General features: G+C 54.6%; 1 protein-coding gene across 1 annotated transcript in view; it reads right to left on the bottom strand.

The window, feature by feature from the left end:
- Positions 1–23,117, bottom strand: part of NUP210 (nucleoporin 210) — a 103,018-nt gene that overhangs the window by 33,822 nt on the left and 46,079 nt on the right. The window contains exons 14-20 of the mRNA XM_040628401.1: positions 21,555–21,700; positions 14,792–15,013; positions 12,714–12,887; positions 6,910–7,102; positions 6,372–6,478; positions 4,533–4,637; positions 4,341–4,442 (exon numbers count right to left, since the gene is read on the bottom strand). Of these exons, the coding sequence (XP_040484335.1) occupies positions 4,341–4,442; positions 4,533–4,637; positions 6,372–6,478; positions 6,910–7,102; positions 12,714–12,887; positions 14,792–15,013; positions 21,555–21,700 (1,049 nt within the window). The remainder of the gene's footprint in view (positions 1–4,340; positions 4,443–4,532; positions 4,638–6,371; positions 6,479–6,909; positions 7,103–12,713; positions 12,888–14,791; positions 15,014–21,554; positions 21,701–23,117) is intronic.

The following is a 23,117-nucleotide window of genomic DNA, read 5'->3' on the forward strand; positions in this document are numbered from 1 at the left end:
TGACTGTGTATCAATAGGGAAGAAAGAAACATTTTCTATGAGCTAATTGAAGAACTGCTGTGGGCTTTCTTGTCTCTGTGATTAAGGGAAATGAGAATGTTGCTAATTAGCAGCTGGAAAATGCCAAAGAAATGTGTAAACGTCCTTCAGAAACAACTGTCTCAGAGAAGCTGCTAGGATCTGTCACCAATTGTCAACGCTCCGTGAAAAGTTCCTCCGGCGGGTTACAGGAGAGGCAGAGGGAAGAGAACCCAGTCTCCACCTGAGGTACAATGGTCTCTGCACAGGCCCAAGCCGATGGGGAGCAGACAGCCCAGGGGTCCAGGTGCCTCCCGAACACCTTATGAGGCCTGCCACATGGGAGGCTGCTGGTGCTTCCCGCAGGGCTAGGCTTGCCCTGGGGGTGTGCCTGCACTGGGCGCTCTGTCCCACTCCACAAGAGTCATGGCGGATGAGACACACGACCAAGGGCCAGCCCACAACCTAGAGAGATCTGCTGCGGCTCTTGCTGGGACCATCTGTAGAACGGGGACATCGGTACTTGTCTTGACTGGAGAAGCCTAGCGTCTGCTGCTGACGGGGATGGCACAGGGGTAAACCGAGAACTGCAGCATTGTGGGACTGAACAGGCTCGTAGGTCTTCCGGGGAAACTTGACTCTGATGTGGAAATCCACTCTCGAGTCTTACACAAGTGTCCCAGCTCCTGTTTGGCTGCCTCCAGAGACGGGGCACTCACTAACTACAGGGGCAGCCCAGTCCAACACGGGCTCTTAGAAGTTCTTGTTCTTGGAGGAAAGTTCTCTCTCTGGCCGTAGGTCCATCCTCCGGGCTTACTCAAAATGTAAGGTGTAAGGTAAATGTGAGTAAAGGTGTCCCCAGGTATTGCTGGCACTGTACACATTTTTCTGAACTTGAAGCTTCCCTCTTCTTGATAACAGGGGAGTTCTTTTTTTGGGGGGGGGGAGATTTTATTCATTTATGTGAGGCAGAGAGAGAGCATGAGAGAGAGAGCACCAGCGGCAGGGAGGGGCAGAGGGAGAGGGAAAAGCAGACCCTCCACTGAGCAGGGACCCTGACACGGGGCTTGATCCCAGGAGCCTGGGATCACGATCCAAGCCATAAGGCAGACGCTTAACTGACTGAACCACCCATGCGCCCTGTTGATAACAGGAGTTCTTTTTTAATCTCCAGAAGTAAAGCAAAGCAAGGCATATCTCCAGCAGTCAGAATTATTTACGATTTGAGCTTTTCCTTTTAATATGAAGGATGTGACAGTGCACTCTCATTTACATGGCAGGAGGGATGGCCAGGGAATTATTCTTTCTTTTATAAAGGGAACAAAAATGCTCTGGGGACAGCTTCCTATGATCTCTGACTTCTAGCAGCCCTCATCCTGCCTCTCACGACACGCATTTGTTCCCAGGTGCTGAGAGACAGTGTTTTCTTGCTCTGATTTAGAGACACACCTAAGGGGTTCTGCCACTTGAGACTCTGCCTCTGAGAAGAGCAGGAGTATTATGACATGCTTCCTCACCCTTCACCGAGGGACTGAACCGGCACACAGGGAAAGACCAAGGTCAATCACTGGAGAGATGTAAAAAAAGGTGAAAACAAAACAAATAACCAAAAACCAAAAACCTGAATGGTCCTATAAAGACCCAACCTACCAGAACAGTCTCAAAAAGGAACAGTGTGAATAGACCTGTAACATACGAAGAGACTGAATTAGTAATCAAAAACTGCCCAGGAAGAGAAGATCATGTCCCGATGGCTTCACTCGCTAATTCTACCCACCATTTAAGAGTACTTATTACCAATTCTACACAAACTCTTCCAAACATAAGAAGGAACACTGCTAAGTCATTCTGTGAGGCTGATGTTACCTCGATACCCAAACAGGACAAAGAAACCACAAGAGAGAAAAGCACAGACCAGCATCTCTAGGACAATGAACATAAACTCAATAAAATACTAACAAACAGAATCCAGTTACATATAAAAGGAATTATATATCATGATCAAGTAGCATTTGGCCCAGAAATGCAAGGTTGGTTTAACATCTGAAAGGCAATTAATGCAATACATCGTATCAGTAGAATAAAAACAAAAACTACATCATTGGGGCGCCTGGGTAGCGCAGTTGTTAAGCGTCTGCCTTCGGCTCAGGGCGTGATCCCGGAGTTCTGGGATCGAGCCCCACATCAGGCTCCTCCGCTGGGAGCCTGCTTCTTCCTCTCCCACTCCCCCCACTTGTGTTCCTTCTCTCACTGGCTGTCTCTGTCAAATAAATAAATAAAATCTTTAAAAACAAAAACAAAAACAAACTACATCATTATTTCAAGAGACATAGAAAAAGCTTCTGACAAAATCCAATACTCTTTTGAGTATGTGTGTGAGTAACAACAGGGAGGAGATGGCTAGAGTGTATGAGGTTTCTTTCTGAGGTGATGAAAATGCTCCAGAACTGTCCGTGGTCCTGGCTTCACGTGTCTATGGGTGGACGAAACACCCCTGACTTGTATATTTTAAATAGGTGAATTGTATAGTATGTGAGTTATACCACAGTAAAGTTGGTATTAAAAATAACAAAAGGTCAGGACATCTGGGTGGCTCAGTAGCTTTAGTGTCTGCCTTCAACTCAGGTCATGATCCCGGGATCCTGGGATCATGTCCTGCATCGGGCTCCTTGCTCAGGGGGGAGCCTGCTTCTCCGTCTGCCTGCCGTTCCCCCTGCTTGTGTGCGCGCTCTCTCTCTCTGACAAATAAATAAAATCTTAAAAAAGATAAAAAAACAAAAACGAAAGGTGGGGTCCCTGGGTGACTCCGTCTGTTAAGCGTCTGACTCTTGGTTTTGGCTCAGGTCATGATCGTGGGGCCGTGGGCAGAACCCTGTGTTGGGCTCCACGCCGAGCATGGAGTCTGCTAGAGACTCTCTCCCTCTCCTTCTGCCCCTCCCCCAGCTCTTGCCTGTGTGCATGCCTGCTCTCTTTCTCTCTCTCTCTCAAATAAATAAATAAAATCTTTTAAGAAATAATAAAAATCTAAAAAATAAAAATAAAACGAAAGGCAGCTAGAGGCACACAGTGGCTGTCCGTTAGAAACGGTCTCTGCTTTCCACTTTTCCACAGTCCCCACCACTCCCTACTACACTCTGACACTGAAACTAAGCATCAGGGACCAGTTAACACAGCACCTCCAGGTATGTTCCTCATCTCTGGAAACCCTGCTCGTGGCCTTTGTTTACTCTCCACCTGTCCCACTCCAGAGGCAAATAACTTCGTGACCCCCTGTGTCAAGATGGTCAGTGAATGCGAACAGAGAAATGGACTTCTGGAGCAGTCCAAAGGCAAGAGCAGAGCTGCAATTTAACGACTCTGCGTGGGTGTCACATGTGTGTTCTTGGCTGCCTGCGTTTATGACTTACGGTAGTGGTCCAACACATTCCGCAGTAAGTTTGTTTTGAAGAAAGTTCAGTTTGCATGAGTACAAACTAACCCACGGCGCAGATGCGCAGACATTCGGGACACTGCTGTTTGTTTGGTTTTACTCCTTGCTACAGCTGTAGGGCTATTTTCAAAAAATGAAAAGATTTAAACAACTGAAATGCTCTACAAAGAGAGAATGGCTAAGTGCAAATGACGACATAAAAATAATCAGCCAGCCCAGGGGCGCCTGGGTGGCACGGTCGGTTGGGCGTCTGACTCCTGGTTTCAGCTCAGGTTCTGATCTCGGGATCGTGGGATCGGGCCCCACGTCAGGCTCCGAGCTCGGCATGGAGTCTGCTTGGGATTCTCTCTCCCTCTCCCTCTGCCCCTCCACCCCCCCACTCTCTCTCTCTGTCTCCCTGAAACACATAAATAAATCTTTAGAAAATATATTTAAAAAAACTCAGCCAGCCTACACAGAAACACGAGGGGAGAAGACTTAGGGTGCACCCCCCGACAAAAGCAGAATGCTAAATTCTGTGCCGCGGGCACAGCGGAGTCACTATTTGCCAGAATCAGGAGACGGTCAAGACAGGAATATGGGAAAACAGAAAAAGCCGATACACCTTTCAAAAGCAACCTTCCTTATCATTGTTCTAGTGCTACTTATATAATCACGTTTTAATTAAAAGGCTGACAGGAAACCACTAGGTAACTAATGGTGCGGCTAGTTTGTAGACGTGGACGAAAGTCACGAATGACGGGCATTTCACAAACGATGATTCACAGACCCTGACGACCTTGCTGATTGCATCCGATAGGACTAAGCGCCTACTTTGGAAATAACCACTCTGTTAAACCCCAGGGCACCAGTGGGGAATTACAAGGAGCGTGGGGACAGGGCCCGCACTCACCGTGGCCATGCCCCTGGCCTCCTGGTAGACCACCTTGATGATGTCTGTGGTGCTGGTGTTGAGGAAGAAGTAGCCAGAGCCTTCTCTGATGTGCAGCTCCACCTGCGAGGAAGGGTCAGCCCAGGGGTCAGCGGCGAGGGGCCCCCGTGGGCCAGGCCCAGGCGGCACGGTGGCAGGGAAAGGACAGCGTACCTGTACGTTGGGGTGGTTGTAGATGGTCACCTCCTCGGGGCTCACCCTCACGTCCTCCACCAGGATGAGTTCTATGGAGGCCGACACGGGCACGAGAGGGTCGTACTGGAGGGGCAAGGCAGTGCCATCAGATCCAAGGCAATGGGCCAGCCCGCGGGCTGCCCCCCGAAAGAGCAGCACTAGAAACCCCGGGTCCTGGCGTCACCCCAGGGCACGCGTTATGCTGGGGACCCAAGTCCCAGGAAAACCATCGTGCTCCAAGCCCAGCCAAGAGGCCACATCCCTTTGAGACATCCAGTAATTCTGCCGAGGCTGGCACCCACCCCCCAGGAAAGTGGGGGCACCCGGCAAATGGCCAGCTGCGGAGTCGTGTGCGAGGGGCCGGGTTTGGGCAAGCAGCAAAGGCGCTGAGCGGAGGGGGCGTCCTCAGGGTGGGCTCACCAGGGAACAAGATCACCCGCACTCCCCTGGGTGGTGCCCACATCCGAGTATGGGATATGATACTGCCACATGTCCTTCCAGGGAGACTGCCAGACCCGTCCCGGCGCGGACCGCCCGTGTACTCACGCCTTGAGCACCTCCCCTGTGCCCAGCACTGTGCTAGCCCTGGCGGGGATGGGGGGTGGGGGGTCCCACAACCGCCCCCAGGCCATGATGCAAATTTAATCTAAGGTCAGGATTAAAAGGGAGCACGAACGACCTGCGTCAGAGCTTAGGGTGGGTTGTGAAGGCCGTGAGGAGCAGCTTGGGGGCGGGGGGACTCTCAGACACCATGGAAGTGAAGGTGTGGGCAGTATCACTAGAGGAAAGCCCACAGGCTCTGAAGGGGTAGGCCCGTGAGGCCACCCACAGCCAAGGGACTCCCTAGGCAGGCGGGGACAGATGACCCAGGGCTTGAGCCACCAGTGGCATACAGGCATGCTCCTTGAGAGCCACCTCCCCCCAGGCCAGCCTCAGTGCTGCTCCCCCTCCAATGCCTCCCTTGCTCCCCACTACCCAGAAGACAACTTCAAGTTCCTTATCCTGGCACTTAGGGTCTCCTAGAATCCAGTCCCACCTTCTTCCAGCCATCATCCACTGCCTTCACCCCACACAAAACCCAAGGTGACTGCTGCCCCTCCCTCACGATGGGGTGGGGATCATCCAGGCAAGACCACTCTTGGGGAGCCCTTCTCATGCCCCCCTCATATGCACCCACAAGCAGCGCCTCTGTTGGGGGCCCATGAGATGCTGGGGTGGGAAGATAAGATTCAACAGACCTTGACCCAAGGGTAGGCAGACAGTGGCAATGGTGTGTATGTAGGGGTCGTCTATACCATGCCGGGGGGCGGTGGGGGGACAGCTACTCAGTGTCCGGGCTCAGGGACCGCTCCGCAGACGGGCTGACATTGTGGCTGGGACTAACAAGTGGGAGGCCACCGGGTGGGGAGAGTGAAGGGAAGGAGGGGGATGGCGTCCCAGGCAGTGGGGACTCTGGGTGCCAAGTCATGGAGGCCCGAGCCACCGAGGCACGTCCTTGGATGAGGTGTGAGGTCAGGGCCGTGTGGGAGAAGAGGTGGGACAGATGCACCCAAGGAGCTCCCACAGCTGTGTGCAGGGGCCACGAGGCGCCAGGGCCAGACGGCCTTTAAGTTGGATCCTGCCAAGTGCCTAAGTGCCAGGCGTGGGGGATGGGGGTGCTGGAGGCAGGAGGCCAGCAGGAAGGCACCTGCTGTTCAGGGGAGCCCATGGCACTCGATTCGGGAATGTGTTAGTGAACAGAGAGGGCTCAGGACTCTCGGACAGTGGGCAGGACACGAGCAGAGACGGGGACTCCCTGCCCGGGGCCCGGGGAGATACCGGCTGCTCCACTCTGGCCGCGCTGAGGTGGGACTGCTGGTAGCCGGTGGCGGTGGCGGAGATGGCTGTGGTCCCCGATGCCTCGTGAACCGAGATGGCCTGCAAACCTGAGTCCAGGGAGAGGAGGGCAGACGTTCAGTTTCTGCCCTCTTGTTGCCTATGAGCAGCCCCTCCCTCCTTCTGATTTGCAGTTTTAAATCTCTGGTCCTAAAAATACATAACCGAGTTTGTTTATGCTGTGTGTGCCGTAAGAGTTACAGGCCCTGAGCGCAGTTCCACGGTGTGGCTTGGGGAGCTGCGCTGGCTGTGACTTTGAGCTGCCGATGGGCCTGTGCAGGCGGCAAGGCTCAGAGCAGCATGGGTCTTGGAGGCTGGCCGATCTGTACAAGCTGGCACATGAGAGTCCCCTGCCCTGACCCTGAGCCTCTCTGCCAGGTAACGGTGGCTGCCAGCCCTCCTCAGCCCACCTCCCGTCCGCCTGGGGTCTCACTACATTCTGTGCCCCGGCCTGGGTCATCGGGCTCCCCACCCAGCTCACCGTGCACCTTCTTCTGGCCACTCCCGTCATCCCGGGCCACCAGTTGCATGGGCAGGTCAAGCTTGACGCTGGCCAGCAAGGGCCTGGTCGACTCCCACTGGATGTTCAGAGAGCTGAAGTTGTCGAATCTGCGGCCCTGCTGGTCATAGGCGGCCAGGTCCAACAGGGGGTTGCGGTGGCTGGAGACCGGAACCTGCAAGAGGCAAGAGTCCCGCATCCTGGCCAGGCCCAGAACTGGGCACAGCCACTCTTGACTGCGCGGGGCCCCCTGGACCTGGCTGGCTGCCTTTGGGGCTCCCTGGGGCCTGGTGATGGAGTGGGGGCAAGTCACTAACGACCGCTGCCCAGCCGTCGAGACGCCTCCTAGCCCTGTCCAACCTGGCCTCCTACTCCAGCCAGTGGTCCTCAAGAGGGGACAAGCCTGCTCCCCCAGGGGGGACCCTGGTGATGTCTTTTTGATGATCACAACTGCGGGGGCGGGTGCAATGGGCATCTAGTGGGTAGAGGTCAGGGGTGCTGCCTAACACCCCACAATGAACAGGACAGCCCTCAAGAAGTAAGGATCTGGCCCAAAATGTGAGCACTGCCAAGGTCAAGAGACCCTGCCCTAGAGCCCCACCCCCTCCCACCACCACCTTAGCCAGGCTGCTCTCCTTCCTGGCCTTACCTTCCCAAATCCTTGCCACCTCCTCCCTGCCCCATGCACGCCCAGCCCCTCCAGGATGACCCCCGCCCCCAAGGGTTTAATAGGAACACCAGTTACAACCTCTAAAATGTCCCAGAGTCATTCAGCTTGCAAAGCTCCTTTCAGAGCCAAGTTCTCACCTGATCCTTAAATATCCCAGTGAGATGGGAGCTGTCACCCTCATATTAAGGGGGAGGAAGCAGAGTCCCAGGGAAGAAAAGGAACAAATCAAAGGCGGCTTGGCAAATCAGTGGTACACCTTCAGGGTTCAGTTCCAAACCCTGAATTACTAACCACCCTACCATTACCTCTTGCTCCCCAAGCAAATCCACCCCTGAGAACCCACGCCAAGTCGGCTTCATTCCTCCCAGATGCTGGTTCATCCCCTTCGCTCTCCACCTGGATGGCAAGGGGGCAGGCGGGGCAGGGAGCGAAGCAGGGACCCGAAGCACGCAGACATCTGAGTCCCACTGCCTGGACTCGAACCTCGGCCTCTCACCACCCAGGCAGGCTGCTCACCTCCCAGAGCCTTAGTTTCTCCATCTGTAAAGTGGGCATCACAACAGAACCCACCTCCCAGGACTCCGTTTTAAATAAGGGTCATATGAGATCATTTTAAAGAGCCCAGCTCACTGTAAGAGACGTGCAAGTCGGGAAATGGGCAGTCATGCGCAGTGGTCACCAGTGCGTCCGGTTCTCCTGCAGGCCCGGGGCCAGAAGCCAGGGCTCTACTTCTCTGGCCCTTGTGGTTAGGAGTGACTGCGTCACTCGCTTTGACTGGTGAAAGGGGAAACTGACCTAAAACACCTCCATGGCGAAGTGACCTGCCAGGCTCTCCTGCTGTCTGGCCACATTCCACACGGCAGCTCCCCCCCCACCAGCTGTGTCTCAGAAGGAAAAGAACAGTGACACGAAGCCGGGTCCCCAGCCACCGTGATGCACGTGCAGCACGAGCGAGAAGAGAACTGTGCTGTGGGAAGGCCCTGGGATCTGGGGGTGCTTGTGACCGTAGCCTAGCCTCGCCTGTCCAGACCGAGGACATCCCCGAACTCCTGACGGGTACCAGGAGGGCTCCTCCCCAGGTCCTTCTAGCTCTCCTGCCCCCCAAACACTGAACCAAAGCATGCCGCAAATTTTAAATGCAGGTCAGCACAGGTCAGCACAATCCCTCGGGGATGCAAAGGATCTTGTAACAATTCTGGATTCGAGCCAGGAGCTGTTGACTCTGGGCAGGGAGGAGAAGTGGCATTTTCTAGATGTCCCACTCTTTCCCCTAGAAGCAACCTGGATGGAAAACTAATGCCCTTCCCTCCCTCTGTGCTCCCAGGGAAGGACATTAACATCCTGTGCCAAGCATGCTTGGATCCTTCCAATGGGCGTTTGGGGCAACCACATTATCCCCATTTTACAAACGGGAAGGCTGAGGCTCAGAGACATTCAGCAACTTGCCCAAGGTCACACAGGTTTCGGGGTGGAACTCTGCTGGTCTGATGTTAAAGCCCACAGGCCTCCCCTGCGAGTGTGCGGCCTCCCTGACTGTGCGTCCCCTCCCCGGTGCACCAGTTGGGCAGGGGCTCCACGCGAGCCCCGGCTAATCAGTCTCCCGGCACACAACTGGCGCTCAGCCGCAGTGCGCTGAACACAGGATGACCCGTGCCGAGGACTGGGGTCAGGCCGGAGTCTGGTTCTACTTTGTCACTCTGACGGGTCAGCTCCGTTCTGGTGTCTGGCCTCGTCCATAATTTACTCCGCAAACACATCTTGGGTGGCCTCTGGCTTTGGAGAGGTATAAAATTAAATTGATCTGCACCTGGGATGCATGGCACAGATAGATCTTTCTCAAGGTCCCCTAGTGAGGTCATAAATCGCAGGGGCCATGCCCGAGCGGCTCATAGCTCCGCAACTCCAGGCCTGATGGATGGCCCAGCAATTCTGTGTCTGAGGTCCATTATTTCCTGGCGAGTGAGATCTACGACACGCAAAAGCCCATTCAGAGCCGTGCTCCGCTGCCTGACTGTCATCTTTCAGTCAAGAGAGACAACCCTGCGCTGACCCAGAGGTCACAGCCAACAGACAGCCAGACACAGCTCACTTGGCAAGCACCCCGCGTGTGAAGACAAGGAAGATGCCCGTCGATCTGCCTCGTTTTTTTCTTCGATAATGAGAAGGTGTGGCCAGCCTGGGCTCGACCGGGCTGGAGCTGAGGGGGCACCTGCTCTCCACGTCTGTACCCCCCACTCCCCGTACCTCCAGCCCCCTTCCTGCAGCAGCACCCCACTTGGCTCCTCCGGGCATTTGGGGCTGCAAGAGTCAGGGGCAGAAGACACGGGGATGCGGGCACGGGTGCTCGTTCCTGTGTTCATTCATCCATCACATTACTGATCTCCTAGCACGAGCTGGGCCCTCGTCTAGAGACTGACAAAGAAGGAAATAAACGTGCAAATTCTACAGCAACGGACGATGTTAAGAGCTCAGGGGCAGGGGGAGAAGGGAACCAGAATATGAAATGTTGAGGAAAGGGAAAAACTTTGGGTGAGGTCTAAAGGCTGCACACGCCCTCCCAAGGGGTAACATTTGAATAAAGAACTGAAGGAGGCAGGGAGGGAGGGCTGGGGCCATAGGAGAGGACAGAAGTCAAGCCAGGGGGAACAGCAAGTCAGGGGTGCAGGCAGGGCAGGTTCCGGGGTGCTCGCAGCATGATGGGGCGTCCCAGCATGGGTGGAGTGTGGGGGGATTAACGGGGGCGAGGACTCAGGGACTCTAGGTCACAGAAGGGGATTGGCTTTTGCTCCGAGGGAATGGGAACGCTGGCCGGGTCTAAGCAGAGAATAAGATAAGAAGCGTTAACAGTCGCCACTCTGAACACCTTCGGTCCGCTCACGTTTGTCCCCTACAATCCTAGGAGACCCCTGTCACCCAGGGCCACTCAAGGAGGAATCCAGACCCAGCCTTCAGTCCCCAATGATGTCAGCTGCTGTCTGACTCCTGGCCTCACACCTAGTGGACCAACAGGCCAGGTTTTCCAGAAGAGTCCAGACTTAGCATGACTATATTCTTCAGGGATAATGGGCTAAATACATGAAAGTGATTTAAAATGTGAAGCTTTCAGGACATTCATCTCAAGGGCCCCCAAAATCAAGGAGAAGAACTCAGTCCCGAACACACAGATTTTCAGCTTGGGAGTGACAGCCATCCACTCCCCGCCGCCAACACCCAGGCCTGAGCTAGGAGTGAATGCGGCTTCGTGGGGACAAGCCTCTGGAGCAGCTCTCGGCTCGGAGCCGGTTCTCCTCACCTGTCGAGAGGAAACACAGGTAGGTACACCTTGGCCGGTGGTGGGGTAGGTGGGAGAGGGCTCCGAGGCTGGGCACAAAGAATCCTCGCTTTGTGCTGGCTGCTGACAAGGCAGTGACCCCTAAGGGACCAGCATAGGAGGCAGCAGAGGGGCTCCCCCGGCCATGCACCTCAGAGCTGAGCGACCAGGGAAGCCTGAGAGAAGGCAGGAGCCCACCAGAACAGCAGGAAGACAAGTCAACTGAACTTGCAGGGGACATGGAGGACGAGAGGCAGAGAGACACACACCAGCCAGGCAGAAACGTTGCCAAGTCCTAGACACGGGAGTCTGGGAGCCCCCACAGGGCTTCAAAGAAATGTACTTGCCCAGACACAAAGCTGTGCTGCTTCTTTACCCATAGGGGAGTCAAACCCAAATCTCTCTGCCCAGTGGGAGAGGCGGCCCACATAAACAGCTTCGGAAAGCTTCCGTTGTGTGCACGGAGTCCTCTCAGGGCAAACAGCAAGGAGCTAAGAGGGTCCTATCCCTAGAGGTGGCTCCAGGAGACACAGGGCCCCTCAGAAGCCACCGAGGCCGAGGGCAGCCAGACACGCCTCAGGGCTGATCACCAGGCCAGGGCTGGGAGGAGAGAAGCAGCTGCAGGGGCCACAGAGGAGGCACTGAAAACTTGGAGCTGGGCAGATCTGGGTTCTGCCTCTGGGACCCTGCCTACCTCTGAGCCTCATGGGCAAACCCATGAAGGGGATGCAAGAAGCCTGGCCTCCCGGATGGTCCCGGTGATGGGGAACGAGGCATACAGGTGAGAGCTCCTGGCACATACCACTGTTCTGACTACCATGTGGGCAGCAGGGACGCAGAGAGCCTAGGCTAGCCTCAGGGCCTTTGCACTCGCCATTCTACCTGCCTGGGACACCCTAACTTCAGCTCTTCTTGGCCAGCATCTCCTGACTACAGGGCCTGACATGGCAGGTGTCCTCCTGACAGAGGCCTTTCGTGGCTCCGTCTGGCGTGGCCTCCACTGGTAGCTGTCCTGCACCGCCTCCCACGCTCCACGGCACTTGCCACCTTCTGTCCTTCTTGTCTACTACCTGTGGGCCTCCTGGTCTCCTGTCCCCTCCGGGTGCCTCACCTGTCCTGAGTACTCTATATTCTCGAACCCAGAGCTCTATGCCCGGCACACAGAAGGTGCTGGACAAGCACGTGGTGAAGGAATGCGGGAAAAGCACCCTGCCTGGTCTCTTCTTCTGAGAAGGGACTGGGGGCTGGGGCTGGCCGGGAAGGTGTTCATGCCCCTGACCCTGAACAGGAGGGCTTCAAAGTCCTCTACATCTGTCTTCTGGACTCTGGGTGTCCTGGGTGGAGGGCTAGACTAGCCACAAGCCCAAGGGGACCAGACCTGTGGGGTTCACCTTCCATCCCTGCTTGTCAGAGCAACCCCCAAGTGACTGTCTTCCCCCTCCCACGTCTACGTTTGAAACACAGCCCCCCTACGTGCCCCCTGCCCACGGAGAATGCTGCAGCTGGTCACCACGCCTTAGCAGCCCCCGCTCTGACCGCACACGCACTGCCCACAGACCACAGCCCCACCTCAACGTCCCCAAGCCCCCAAGCAGAGAGGGGAGCCGCGTCTGGGACCAGAGGCGCTCTACCTCCACCTGGCACTGCCACGAGCATCTGTGACTCTAGGTGAGCCCCTCGCCTCTCTGGGCCTTCGGCCCCCCGATATGTAAAAGCCGGCCAGGAGCAGGCACTGAGCGGGGGGCTGAGCACGGAGGCGAGGGTGCAGCGCTGACCCGCCGCCCTCCTCGAGAACTGCTCACTTACCACCGGCTTGTTCTGCTGTAGCAGTGGACACGACAGGTCGAGCTGGGGGCTGGCATAGACGGGGGTCAGGGTGAGCCTGGAGGGCGGGGCGCAGACGAACTTCACCACGGCGGGCTCCAGCGCGGGGTAGGGGTTGGTGACGCTGGGCTTGTTCCCCACCGAGAGGGCGATGACCTGGTAGAGCAGAGGAGCCCTTAGAGTCCGAGTGCCTGCTCCACTGTGAGTCTGGCCTTACCACCCAGCTCCCTTGGACTCAGTTTGCTGCTCTGTAGAATGGGCAGATGAGACCTGCACCATCAGGGGCTTACAAAGGTCCAGTGACATATGCGTGGGGGCGTGCTCTCTCAACATGAAAGAGGCCTTCGGACAGGGGCTCTCGTGCCCTCTACAAATGCTGGCCGAACCACGGCCTACTCCGTGACCCAGGGAGGAGGGGGAGCAGAGATGCCTCACAGCTTCCCGGGACCCTCCGAAGACCCCATAGTTGTAGAAGCGAATCCCCAAGCCTGTGGGTTTTCAAATGAGGAGCCCACGCTGACCTGGAAGATCATTGCAATGAGGTGCAGGTGCAGGGGGGCGTGTGCTGATGGACAGAGGCCTGCACGGCAGACGGACCGGAGGAAGCACTGCGGGGGGCCCAGCCTGTGAGGATGGGGGGACTCAGCCTGCGCACCCTCCTTCTCTTTGAGAGAAGCTCACTTGGCTGCTGCAGGGGCCACAATTAAAGATGCAACAAAAGAGGGAAATTTAAGTCTGCTTTTAGAGCTGGGGCCTCGGAAGTCAAGCCCAGGCCTGAGTTTTGCAAGCACCCCAGCTCATGACCCATCCCGAGGGAGTGCCCCGGGCCCCTCAAAGGACACATGCTCTCGAAGGACCCAGTGGTCCGGTCCTAGAGCCCCTCACCCCTCCTGACCACAAGGCAGGACAAGGTGTGGTTTCCACACTGACCTGCAGGCCCTCGGCCTCCACCGCAATGCCCCCAAGGAAGTGGCGGCCCAGGGCACGGGAGTGGGAGCAGCCCGGAAGTGCCTCCGCTCCGAGGGCCGACTCCTATGGCCCAGTGGGGACACGGGTGACCAAGCCAGCCAGGGAGGAGACACTTCTCTAACTTACTTCCGGACTAAGTTTATTTTCTTAATCATTTTTCATACTGAATTTTTAAAAAAAAATATTTAATTTTTTTTTTTAAAACAAAGCCAGTGGGAATCAGGGCCTTTCACTGTGCATCTTTTCTGTTCACACCAAGGCAGTCTGGGTGTGGCGAGCTTCACAAGGGTACCTCGGGTGATGTGTGTGTGTGCGTGTGTGTGTTTTAACAGCAACTGACAGTCTTTGCACTATTGCACGTGCAAGGGCATTCTCCACTTCCCTAAAGACATGGGCTCTCTCCTATCTTTCTTGATCCTCGCTGGCCTCCCACCTTGCTTTTTGTTTCCCGGCTCCGGGACACCCTGTGAAGGGCAGGCTACACCCCTACTATCAGCAGAGTGAGCACTGGGCCCTGAGCCTCCAGGGTGGCAGGCACGGGCACCGGATGGGCGAGCTGCCACTCTCTCCAGCCCCCTCCAGCCCCACAGACGTGCTAAGTCCACCCAGTCTCCGAGTTTCTCCGGTTTTCAGCATTGTGAGAAACGAAAATTGAGGGATTTCACCGAAAAACATATTGGGGTTCCTGGCTCATCTTGAAACACCGAAAAGATCTGTCAAACCTGGGCTGAAGTCTCGCTCATTAATGCTATCTGCCTGACCCTGGAGGCCCCTGACGATGACCCGCCTGGGTCTCATCCCATCCCCCACTCAGGTGGCGGGCAGTGATGAAGCCCAGAGAGAGAAGAGGTCACCCCAGTATTGGAATGGGAGAGGGCACTAGCTAGCTCTAGCAAAGCTGTCCTGTACTGGCAGGGTCCCCAACTGCTGTACCCCGATCAACCTGCCTATCCACTCAGGCATGCCACCTCACTGACCCTCAGTTTGTCTGTCTGTGAAATGGTGCTTTAAGCACAGGAGGGTACTCAGGGAACGGGACTTTACACCCCTCCCTCTGGACAAGATGCATCTAGGGATGGCCACCCTCTCACCTGCTCGCCCAAGGCCTGGCAGGTCACGAGGATCCAGTGTTGCTGGTAATTCCGGGAGGTAGAGGGCCCAAAGAGAGCCAGACTGATGCTGTCTGTGTCCTCGGAAGTGATGTTCCGGAAGAACTTGGAAGGCTCAAGGACCCAGGGTTTGGGACCTCCTTCAAACAGCATCTCCTTGGAGGAGCCAAGGGTCACCAAGGCGACAGAGGAGGGATCCACAGCCTGGGGACGGAAAAAGGAAAGTCAGCATTCCTCTGCAAGACACGTGCAGGGGAGGCCTCACCCTGCCACCGACTTGCCCCTGCGGAGGTCAGACAAGCCCCAGCCCCCTCTGGAGCTCCGTCTGCTCATCAGCCAGATCCGAAGCATAAGAGTGCTCTGGAAGGAACGGTGTGCTCATTCTGATATACTGCTGGGGGTGGGAGGTAAACTGATCTGCCTCTTTGTAAAACAATCGGTAAAACCCTTGCAAATATGCACAGTCCTTGAACCAGGAACTCTTCCGGAATCTAGCCTAACGACAGAACAGGAAGGAGAGAAACAAGTGCACGCCAAGGAGACTTTCATCACACTATTATTTATTATAGCAAATCATAGGCCAATAATCTAAAAGCCACAACGCGGGGCTGGTTAAGGAAACCTGGTCCGTCCACACAACAGGAGGTGACGCGGGTCCCTAAAGCAGTATTTATGAAGAGCCTGATACAACACTGACTGTAGTGTGATCACGACCGTGTTTTAAAAAGCATAAAGCAATCCTACAGAGAAATACACCAGACGATGGGGGGGATCCGCAGACGGCCTGTCCTTGCTGGCGACTTGTTTTCCTCTTTACTCCATGAGTTTCCCACACTTTCTATAACGTATGGAGGAGCTTCGGGGCCGGGGCGGGGGGGGGTGTGTGTGCTTTTTTTGCCCGTTTTGTTCCCGGCACCTGGCACAGTGCCTGGCACGTAGTCAGTGCTCAGTCATTATCTGTTGAAGGAGAAAGTGAACACTAAGTCCTAAAAGTACCCAACAAAGGAAGGATGAATTACATTTGTTTTTACAAAAAGCTCTCATCTGCTTTCAGGGTCTTTGTGCTCAGAGTCCCGGACCGCCCTGCACGGGATGGTGGCTGAACTGAGGGTCTGTGGGAAACAGCAGGAGGGGGACAGCACCTGCAGGAAGATGAGGTTTGCTGCGCACGAGGACATCTCCCCTCAGACACAGTGGGGGTGTAAAGAAGGGGGGCCCTCGTCCTGCAGCCTTGCTCCCTCGCTCCCTGCTGGGGCTTGTCTGATCCCCTGCTCCAAAGGGTCACACTGAGGTCGCCCCGAGTCCTTATTTGTCAGCCAGGCTCGCTGTTGGACCCCCCTACTCTAGCCTCTAAGAGCCACCAGAAGTCCCTTCCGAAAATACAGATCTGACCATGTCACTCCTGCACGAGACCAATCTGTAGCCCCACCTGCCCTCAAAGAAAGGCTCCGTGAGTCCGGATTCGGGCTCCCCCAGCCTGGCACTCGCCTCAGCTCTCCTAGTCCCACCTTCAGTCTAGCCTGTCCCCAGGCCCTCACAGAAGCTACCTGCTGCCCTGGTCCCCCTACCCACTTCTTCCTTCAAGAAGCCCCTGCCTCCTCCCTCACCCAGTGATGTCCAGCCTGCCAGGGCCGATGGTCTCTTCTCTGGCCCCTGCCTCGCCTGCTGTCATTGAGGAAATGATGGGTCTGGGTGTCTGTCTCCCTCACCAGGAGATGGGCTCGTGAAAGGTAGGGCGTGTCTGTCTCCTTCTGTATCCACAGAGTGAGCAAACCGTATGAGGAATGAAAGACCACGTAGAAAATAAAGATGTTTAAAAAAAGATGGAGGAAATTATGACAACTCAGTGATACTAGTTCTTAACCATGTAATTAGCAAAAATCTAAAAGTTTGAGCACATGCTCTGAGGTGCATCTGGAGAGAAAGGTGCACCCTTTTTAAAAAATTAATTCACTTTTTTATCAAGATATGATTGGCATAGGACATTATATTAGTTTCAGGTGTATAGCATAACAATCTGATATTTGTATGTACAGTTGACCCTTGAACAATGGAGGGGTTCAAGCTGCTGACCCACCAAGCAGTTGAAAGTCCATGTGTAACTTCTGACTCCCCTATAAGGGGATGGAAGCAAGACTTCCGAGGATCCTTCTGATATAGGTTTAACTTTGGAACCACAGAAACAGCTTACATAGGCATTAAAACAAAATTAAAAAAAAAAAAAAAAACAACGCCAAAAAGCAAGCCCTAAAACTGAGAAGAAATGGAAACAGACCAATCTGACGGACTGATCACTGTAATGCTGCAATGACCAAGCTGCACCAGTCCCCTGCTCCTGGCCTCAATGATCCCCTAACCTCTCACGATTCCCAACATCTTTCAGAACAAGAGTTGCAAATACCTGTCACCCTGACGGCCTTGCAACCGCTGGCAGGACGGGGGTGGGGGTGTGTGGAGCTGGTTCCTAAGGTGCAATCTGCACCAGGCAAAAAAGGACGCCAGGATCGATTAGCAATGTCTGCTGTGGGCACGGATACACACAGGTGCCACGTCTGCGTCAGACTAGAGTCTGCACGGGCGGGGGCTACTTCTAGTGCAGAATGGCTCGCATGCTGGGAGTGTGGAGGCTGCTGTTAACACACATCAAGTGAGTCCTCAGTTTATTGCCTAGAACATGCAGAGTTACGTGCAGGTCCGGCTTCCCCAGGCTCTCCTCTCCTGGAACCCTTAAAGCCCTGAGTGTTCGTGCCACTCTGGGCCGAACACCCAGGCTCAGACCCCTCTGCAGGTGAGACCAGAACGTGTTGCTGCGATGTCATAAGGACTATTGGGTCAGTGTAGACTGGACTGGAGTCTACACTGACCCACTCACCAGGGCCCCTGAACTTCCACCCAGCTTGTTCCATGTGCTCACCCCCCACAGTGGCTGGATCCCCATCCTCCAAATGCCCGGAGCCCAAAGTCCTCACAGGTAGAGACTGATGACCACTCGGCTGTCACCCGCAGCCCCGGCCCCGGAGCAGTGCCCTGGCCAGTGGCCACCTCCGTATGGATGGGAGTCACCTGCGGGACAGCTTTAAGGTGCACCCACCCTCCAGGACGGGGGCAGGCGGGCAAGGTGATGACCTGCTGAGGCCTATAGGGCACAGGTCCTCTGGGTTGGGTACTTACACTAAACCCTTAGCAAAGACAGGACATCACTTGTCAATGAGAATTCTATCCTTTGAACTTGTTTTTTTTTGTACAATATGGATGCTTTCCTGAATTTACTCTTGCTTACCAGTTCTCCAGGCGTCCCTCCATGCACACGTGTGCCCGTGTGTACACACACACCCAGTTTCAAAAACCCGGGGCGCCCCCTCCCACAGACTCTAGCTTGCTGCGTGCCCAGGTCTTGAAACCATCCGAAGAGCCCTTTCCTGCACGTGACTGGCTAAGCATCATCAGGGCTGTGGCTTTCCCTCCTCAAGACAGCCTCATGGCCTGCGTCACTCAGGCCTCTGCTCAAACTTCGCCTCTTCGGAGACCCTCTCTGACCCCTTCAGAAAGAACCTCCTGTCCCTGGCTACCCCCTGTCCCAGCTCAACCCCCCTTCTCACTACCTGCCACCATTTTCCATATAGGCATTGATTTCTCTGTCCCCACCACTAGAATGAAGTTGGTATTGGCCAGCTGTGCGACCTTAAGCAGGCTAACCTCTATAAGGTTCATCCTCCCTATCCAGTAAAATGCATACGACAAGAGCCCAAGCCTCACGGGATTACTGTGTGGATTCAAGGGACCATGAACGAAAGCCCCAAATACATGTCCAGCGCATGCTCAATAAACGGCCCTTGCTCTCCACCGTCCTTACCATTAACTGTCATCCCCATTTTATAGACAGAACACATGAATCCCAGCAAAGTGAAACATGCCCAAGTTCACCCAGCCTGCTCCGACTCAGATGCCTTATCCTTCCCCAAGTCTCAATAATACAACCAGAAAAACTTCGCTGTGGGCAAAGCAGGTCACTGGAAACGCAGCCAAAGGGTTTATTTCCCATGACCAGCCCAGAGGGGAAGACTGTGTAAAGGCACCACATGGCCTAGAATGAACAGCTGGAAAATGATGAGAGATCACCTTCACGTGTAATTCTCTTCCCATTCGGGCATAAAAGTGTCAGAGAACCCTGTGCCGGGAAGAAAGGTGAATAATCAATACCGCTGCTGAAGGACCCTCAGAAATCCCACGCCACTCCTCGGTGACTGTGAAAGCGCAGATATTTGAACTGGCCGCCCCAGAGAGGAGAGGGCCCTGCACCTCAGACGAGACCTCCACTCGGGGCCTTGGCATCCTGGTTTGCAGAACAAGAGCGCGAGTCTAGACATCAGGAGGTCCTTCGCTCGGACAGCCTACACTTCCGGCAGACGGCATCCACGCGCCCCCTCGCAGGGATGCTCACACTTGGTCTAGGATCCAGAGGTGGAAGGAGAGGGGTGGGGCGGGCAGAAGTTAGGGCCCCACCGCACCTGGCTGTCCCAGAGGCTCAGGGTTGTTGCATTCAGTCATACTGATGCAGCGGGAATGGAGAGCCAGGTGGGGTCCCCAGACCCAAGCACGAGGGACTCCCAGGGAGTAACCTGCACGTGGGTCGGGGGATGCCAAATCCCTGCAGCAGACGAGGAGTAACTGGCATGCTGACGGCAGAGAGAATTAGGTAGCCGGCAAACACAGCCCCTCCAAGGTCCAAACAGAGGAGTTTACATGTACGTCGAGGGGCAGGGTTGAGCGGTGCCCATCTTACATGTGGACCTGATTTTGTCCTCCCCTGACCTTCAGCAGCTGTCCAGTGCTAGGTAAGAAGAGAATATCCCACGCCTAACCCAGCATTCAAACACCTCCTTGACCCAGGAAGCCTTCACAGCCTCCTACGTCACCCGAGAGACACTATTTCTAGTGCCCTCGCCAGCCAAGCTTCCTGCAACCAGGCCCTCCTTCTACTTCTGTCTTCATCGGTGACCTGTCCCCCTTGGGGCTCTGCATTCCCTCTACCATGCTCACTGCAGTTGTCTGAGCACCCGCCTTCCCCACAGAAATCCCACCCAGGGCACAGTGTGGGATTTCTCCCTGCATCTCTATCTCCCCAGCCTGGGCTGTGTACCAACTGTGTACCTACCCAGGGATGATCTGCAGAGAAAACTGGTGAATGGACAAGCAGTCATTAAGAGTTGCTTTCCCAGTTTCCATACTCCTCTCTTCTTTAGAGAAAGGACCCCATTTTGATAGAATAGGTAACTGTCCAGCTAAAATATTTCCCAGCCTCTGCTGAAGATAGGTGTGGCCAACGGATTAAGTTCTGGCCATTGGGATGCAGGTAGAAACTGTTCCTTTAAACTTCTGACAAGGTTACTAGAAGAAACTAACTCAGTTGGGAGGAGAGCTCTTTCCTCTTCTAGCTACATGGAATGCAGATGTGATGGCTGGAGCTCCAACAGCCACTTTAGACTGTAAGGCAAACTTGAGGATGAAAGCCATGTACTAGAATGATCAAAGATAGAAACCTCGATCTCTGATGACTATGGAGCCACCACACTATCCCCTTGTGAAGGTTCTCATGTGAAAGAGAAATAAACCCTCTATTGGCTAAGCCACTGTTTTGGATTTTGTTATGTGTACATAAATCTGATCTTAACCATTAATCAACAGAAAAAAGATAAAAGAAGAGATCTATATCCTTCTCCTATAATGCGTCAAGTCAGGAAACCTTGACTGGGGACATGGGAACCCAGGAGTTCAGAGGTGAAAGGCTCCATCCAACCTCACCGAACCCGCTTCTAATGAGTAAGAGGGGAAAGAAACCCGCTACCACAAACCAAGGGGACCAGAGCTGTCCTAGAGCCTGACGCTGGGTGTCAGGGAAATGCGGCCCTGACTGGCCAGCCTGGGAGGCCCCCCAGGACAACCCTTTTGGCCTCCCCTGCAGGACAAGCCAACTCACCTTCCCTGGGCCTGTTCTCATGAGATCCGCCATCCTGCTACAGGGCAGCCGCTGTGTGAACCCTTCCCAACCACCCTGGGAGGAAGGTCTGGTTCTCTCTTATCTGCATTTTAATAACGAACCCTACTGAGCACTCCACTACCTTCCAGGCACTGTCCTAAGCCTATTTCGTTCATTAGCTCAGCTAACCCTCACCACAACCCCATGGTTCAGGTGTTGTAGTAGCCTCATTTTACAGGCAGGGAAACGGGAGGCCCAGAAAATTAAATTAGCCAATGCCACAGAGTTGGTGTCAGACCCGGACTCAAACTGGGGAGCCAGTGTCAAGCCGAGGCAGTGAGCTCCAAGTGCAGAGACTTTAGCTGCCTCCGGCCGCAGATGGACGAAGACAGACTCACACTCCAGCCGGCTGCCTGATGGCAGGCACACAGCAGAATCCAGACCTGACCCGCGTCTCCCAGACCCAGAACCGGCACCCCGTGCCATCCTAGGGTTCCGTGGAGACCCGGCAGGATGGCTCTGGAGTGGACCAGAGGCCCTCCCGTCCTGATCCCTGCAGAGAGCGTGTCATCCACACGCACGTTAGCACTCACCGTCTGCCATCGGGGAGGCCCTGCTCCTTCCACATCCTTCCTGACTTCAGACAAGAGGGAGCGGCAGCCACTCCAAAAGCTATTCTGACCAATCGGGGTTTTAATACGAATTTGCCAGAGCAAATGAACTACTCGCATCGGGGGAGGAGGCGGAGGGCAGGGACCCCGGGCTCACCCTCAGGGGCAGGTAGGCAGCGATGGTGATCCGGGCGCTCAGGTGGGTGGGGCCATGCCTGTAGCTCACGAGGAGTGTGGTGTAGCCCTGGACCTCTGCTCTCACCGTGACCCCACTGCAGTGCTCAGATCCTGGCTGCAGCCTCCCTGCAAGAAGAGAGCCAAACGGTCACCGTGAACTTGTCTTTGCCTGGAAACCATGACAGGCTGACAGCCCCTCCTTCGTCCTGGGCTTGACAGGCAATCTCATTTTTGCAACTTAAAAATTTGAAGTATAAGTCCCATACCAAAAATACACATAGCATAAGCATACAATTCACAGTGATGCCCCCCCCCCCCACAAACTTAACACACCCTGTATCTAGGATCAAGAAACACGATGACCTAGATCCCTGAATCTCCCATAGATCTTTCTGGTCACTAGCCCTTCCCAAAGGAAAGCCACTGTTACTTCTCACTGCCAGCTTAATTTTGCTGGCTGCCGTGTTTTTCGTTGTTTTTTTTTTTTTTTTTTTAAAGATTTTATTTATTTATTTGACAGAGAGACAGCCAGCGAGAGAGGGAACACAAGCAGGGAGAGTGGGAGAGGAAGAAGCAGGCTCATGGCGGAGGAGCCTGATGTGGGGCTCGATCCCAGAACGCTGGGATCACGCCCTGAGCCGAAGGCAGACGCTTAACGACTGCGCTACCCAGGCGCCCCCACGGCTGCCGCGTTTTATACGTAGTGAATCACGAAGCGTAAACTCCTTTGCGTCCGCCCTCTTAAGCTCAATATCGGTGCTGAGGGGCCTCCTTATATCTTGCACGGTGTAGACGTCTTATCCACATTTGTAGTATGACTGCACTGTGTGAACAGACAGCGGCTAAGGTCCCCCTGCTACTGCAAACATCTGGGTTGTTCGCGGCGCGGGGCTTTGACGCAGGGTGCTGCTGTGAATGGGCGTGCGTGCGTGTTTTCTGGGGCGGATGCATTCCGGCATTTCTGTCACGTGTGTCCCTAAGAGTGCGGTATGTTTGCCTCCAGTCCTTACTGCCAGGACCATGGACATGCTCGCTTTTCATCATTATTGCCAAGTACCTTCCCCCAACACGGACGCTTCAAGTCATACTGCTATGAGAAGCTACGCAGCACCCCCGCCAATACTTGGTATTTTCCACAATTTTTTAAAAAGCCATTCTAGGGGGAGGGTAGCGGTATCTTACTGTTTTCTTTCCAAACGTTTAAAAAAAATTCTACTGTGAACCCCCACGTACCCATCCCCTAGATTCTACAAAGAATGTGTCTCTGTATTTCTCTTACTGCGGATCAATCCTCCCCCTACCCAACCATCCACCGATCTTACTTATCAATGCATTTGAACGTAAGTTGCAGGCATCGGCACACTTCATTCGAAATGCTTTACTTATGCATAATTATCTCCAGTTCAATATTTCTTCCTGGTTCTTTTTTTTTTTTCCTTAAGGTCAAATTTACACAAGGTGAGATGCACAGATCTTAAGTGGGCCATGCCATGAGCTCAGACAAACACATGCATCCGTGAAACCCAAACCTCTACCAAGATGC

This window comes from Ursus maritimus, unplaced genomic scaffold (assembly GCF_017311325.1).
Source record: "Ursus maritimus isolate PB19 unplaced genomic scaffold, ASM1731132v1 scaffold_14, whole genome shotgun sequence".
NCBI classification, from domain to species: domain Eukaryota; kingdom Metazoa; phylum Chordata; class Mammalia; order Carnivora; family Ursidae; genus Ursus; species Ursus maritimus.